The sequence below is a fragment of the Triticum dicoccoides genome, chromosome 2B (assembly GCF_002162155.2).
Source record: "Triticum dicoccoides isolate Atlit2015 ecotype Zavitan chromosome 2B, WEW_v2.0, whole genome shotgun sequence".
Lineage (NCBI taxonomy): Eukaryota > Viridiplantae > Streptophyta > Magnoliopsida > Poales > Poaceae > Triticum > Triticum dicoccoides.
This window is the reverse complement of record NC_041383.1, coordinates 686,197,388-686,201,678: the sequence shown is the minus strand read 5'-3', so window position 1 is coordinate 686,201,678 and position 4,291 is coordinate 686,197,388. Positions and strand designations below refer to the sequence as shown.

At 55.7% G+C, this 4,291-nt stretch overlaps 1 protein-coding gene across 1 annotated transcript; it reads right to left on the bottom strand.

Moving 5' to 3' along the window:
• Nucleotides 1-3,034: 3,034 nt before the first annotated feature.
• On the bottom strand, nt 3,035-3,778 carry LOC119365614 (FCS-Like Zinc finger 2-like). The gene has a single exon (XM_037631258.1). It carries the CDS (start codon nt 3,658-3,660, stop codon nt 3,367-3,369), a length of 294 nt encoding a protein of 97 aa, XP_037487155.1. The 5' UTR covers nt 3,661-3,778; the 3' UTR covers nt 3,035-3,366.
• Between the last annotated feature and the right edge of the window lie 513 nt (nt 3,779-4,291).

The following is a 4,291-nucleotide window of genomic DNA, read 5'->3' as shown; positions in this document are numbered from 1 at the left end:
CTCCAGGGATGTGCACAGGTCTTCATGGATTGCTAGCTCCTCTTTTATCTTGATGTCACGCACGCCGTTAGAGAAGGCTGAGATGATGGCTTCCTCAGCCACCCTGGGGATCTTGAGGCGAGCGTTGTTGAAACGCTGGATGTACTTCTGCAGGGTCTCTCCTGGCTGTTGCTTGATGCGGCGAAGGTCGCTCATGGCCGGGGGCCGGTCGTGAGTGCCTTGGAAGTTGGCGATGAAGCCAGTGCGCATCTCGTCCCAAGAGGAAATCGTGCCAGGAGCCAGGTGCGGGCGCCGTCCTTGAGCGCCATGGGAAACCAGTTCACCATGACCTTCTCGTCCCTGTTGGCGGTTTCGATGCCCAGCTCGTAGAGCTGGAGGAACTCCGCAGGATCTGCCGTGCCGTCGTAGCGTGGAGGCAGATCGGGCTTGAACTTGCCCGACCAAGCTACGCTGCACAGCTCGGCGGTGAAGGCACGACAGCCCGCAGTGGCCACAGGAGGCCTTTGGTGACGAATGGCTTGATCTTGGAGGTCTCCGCGCGCTGCTGCCAGGAACAGCGCGGGGTCTTGGCGCAATGGAGCAGGAGGGCGGTCATGACGTGCCGGTGCAGGGAGCACGCGGGCAGCTTCTTGGGGACGAGGGATCTCTTGGCAGCTCTTTTCTTGTCGCGCGGGCACCGGACGCGGTGGGTCTCGTCCCGGGGCCGCGCGGCGTGGAGCCAGGGCGCCTTCTTGGGGAGGAGATGGCGGAGGCACCTCCTGATCCACGCCTCCTGCGCAGGATGGAGGGTGAGGCAGCGAGAGAGAGGGCATATGAGAGCCCCCTTCAGCGCTGACGAGCTCGGTGATGCGGGTGAGCCAGTCCTCGTAGAGGTCGTCGATGGGGCGGTAGTGCAGGAGCTCTCGCGCCAGGAGCAGCGCGGCGTGCGCGTCCGCGGAGGCGCGACGGGGGTGGGACGACGAACCGGCTGGAGTCAGCAACGGGGTGGCGGTGCGGCCTTCTCGCCGCACCGAAGGATGCAGGGATGATGCTTGTTGCTCGTTCCCCGCCGGGCCGGTGACGGCGTTGGCGGCAGGCGACGGGGAACGACGGGGGCGTCCACCGACGGGCGCCGTCTGGGCGATCTAAGCTACACGAAGAACAACACAAGGGACGCAAGGTTTATACTGGTTCAAGCCACCATTGTGGTGTAATACCCTACTCCAGTGTGTGGTGTGTGGATTGCCTCAGGGGCTGATGATGAACAATACAACGAAGAACAGCCTCGCGAGGGGAGGAGTTCTTGTGTTGGTGTGGGTGGTTCTGGCTAAGGTTCAAATGGTCGATCTCCAATCCCCCCGCCTTGAGAGCGGCTAGTCCTATTTATAGAGCAAGGCCCTAGTCCTCTTCCCGAATATTGAGCGGGAAGGGCGCCAACAATTGGCCATTTTGAAGGGGAACATCTAGTACACTTATCATGACTAAAGTTGGTCCTCGCCTGCCAAAGGCTCTGACGATGATGCCTTCCTGGGCTCCACGATGACCTCCATCCTGTCGTTCTGCTGGTCTTGGTCTTGTTGCACCGAAATGGTAACCTTTGCCTGATGCCTTGGCCTGTGCTTGCCCCCTTTGCACCGAAGGGGAAATAAGGACACTGCCCAGGCCGGCGCCCGCCTGGCGCCCGTTTGGCTTCGATCGTCATGGATTGCGTCACGGGCACCTCGTGAGGTACCCCGCCTTGATCTCTTCGCCTCCTCGCGAGCCAGCCTGACGAGGCTGCGCCTGAGGAAACTTCCTGTCGTCCGCCCCGCGAGGCTTGGCCCCTCGCGAGGGTCTTGAGCTTGTGTTGTCGAAGATGGGCCGTACTGGATCACTCCTTGAGCCACGCTGTAGGCCGCAGGCAGGCAAGTCTGGGTACCCCGTTCCCAGAACGCCGACACCCCTCACCCTAGAGATTTTGAGGAAGGCGGCAACTTGGAATGGTTGCGCCCCTTTGAACCCCAATCTCTGGAGCAACAACGGCAGCTCAATCCAAAGCGTGCAACTTTTCCTGCAAAAATTTGGCAACGATAAGGCTCAAAAGGCCGCGGCCTCGATCATCATGCTCGAAATTTGGAGGGAGAGGAACGACTGCATCTTTAAAGGAAAAGTTGCATCCTCGGACAATGTCATTAGACGTGTAATAACACACTTAGAGTTCTGGAATATTGCAGGGCCTAAATGCTTAGCGCACTCTGTTGGGGCCCAGTTTGGGAGAGAGTAGCCTTTTATCCTTTTTGCCTCCGGGCATGCTCTTGTCAAAGAGCACCTCTGTGTTTTGTTTTAACTCTCCTCTGCTAAATCAATGACAAGCCAACAATAATGCTGGATCTTTCAAAAAGTTTGCTAGAACAGTATGTGTGGTTGCGATGCAAATGAAGTACTGTAGCATGTAGAGTTTGTGTGCAACTTTTAAAATGGGAGTATGATTTGTGGTGAAATATTTTTTTTTGTTTCTGCTTCATGCATTTAACATGAATTGGTCGTCAGAGGATACAATACTCTAGACGAAAATAGAGTAGTACTCCCGTTCGTGCATGCCCAGTCAAAGTGGAGTTCAATCCCTATCATCATGATCTAGCGGATCAAGGGAAATCGTTTAATCATCTCATTAACAACACCACAAAATAATGTGAATGTATAGCGAATCTCTATCTCGTCCTCTATTTTCCATTTCCCCCTTTGCAGTACTATTCGTTCCACGGTCATCAGCCTGTGGAGCGCCATGGCAGTAGTAATATTCGTTCATGGGCAGGCGAACATGGAGTTAAATCCCTCCCATCTTGATTCTTGACTACAGGAGAGGAGAAAATTCGTTCAATCAACGACAACACAAAAGTGAAGTGAATGCTTAACGAATCCTTTTTCATGTCTATATTCCCCACCTTTTGCTGTAGCATGCACTAACGCAACTAGATTCTCTAGGAATACTGGGTTAACGTTAAGGCACATGCTTGATCGATCGAAAGATGAACGGTGGTCAGAAAACGTAAAGCTGAGACAAGCCATGACGATCTTTGGGCAAAAATTTGTGTTGAAACAGGGATTTCCAGATGGTTTGGATTTACATATGGTGTTGCGACAACCGTGGCTCAAAAGCCTCAAACAAACACGCACGCACACAGAGGCAAAAAGGAGCCAGTCGGAGCCAGGAGAAGGAGGCGTCCAGTGGGCGACCCAGATGGCCGGAGCCTCAGCGCATGAACTTTCTCAGATCCTTCACTGCTCCTCCGGCTCGGGCGAGACGAAGCGGAGAGATCAATCTCCTTGGTCTCGCCAGATCGGTGACTCTTGGGATCCCGTTGATTCAAGCCGAGCTCTACTCTACGGGGCGGCGTGCTTCGCCGGCTAGCTCGCGACGGACACCTTCCTGGACTCCTGGTGCCCGCTGCGGGCCTCCGTTCCCGACGAGAACCGCTGCTGCCTCCGGGCGGCCTGCCTGGCGGCGATGGCGTCGAGCTGCATCTGCTCGTCGCGGCACTCCTCGCTGCAGAAGGGCGTGTCGCCCTTGTACATGAAGATGTCGCTGTCGCGCGCCAGCGGCTTGGTGCAGAGCGCGCACGCGTCCTGCGCCGGCATGCCGGGCTCGCTGAGCGGCTCGGCGTCGAAGAAAAAGAAGGAGCAGGCCGCTGATGCCGCCATGGTATGTGTGCGTAGGTTTCTTTCGAGCAAAATGCTGAGCAGAGCTTGCTGCTTTTGGTGCGGGGAGAGGGAGGAAGAGGAGAGCGAGCAAATGAGTTGGGTGGGTGAAGCGGAAGGGGAAAGGCCGGGTATATATGGTGCGCGGGGACGGACACGGCAAGGCCGTCGGGAAACTGTGGTCCGGTGCGCCCACGGGTCGGGCGATACCGCGCGCCGGACGGCCGGGGCGTGGGTAGCCATGGGTGATGGAGCGGTTCGGCTTGTTTATTCGCGCATGGGCCACGGTGGAGTGCAGTGGTTGGCTTTCATGGTGGACGTGGGACACGCATGCACCGAGACGAAAACGACGGCGATCGTGCTATGTCTGTGAAGAGGTCGACCTAGGCCCCCAAGATGAGATAGCAGACATCGCTCTTGAACGTCCCTGTTGATGTAAGTGTGCTATTTTTTGAAAACTACTTGAATAGGTAAATCGATAACAAGGTTTATAAAAAAGTTCCTAAATTCGAGAAGCTTTTGTAATATTGTGCAACTCGCTTTTATTAAGAACTCGTCATTCTACAGCCGATTAAAAAACCCGTCAGCTTGTGCTGGGAGTTGGTCAGTATTCCCGTCTATGATCATTGCAGAA

Coding starts and splice junctions, on each gene's coding strand:
- LOC119365614 (XM_037631258.1), bottom strand. CDS start 3,660: ATGGCGGCATCAGCGGCCTGCTCCTTCTTTTTCTTCGACGCCGAGCCG.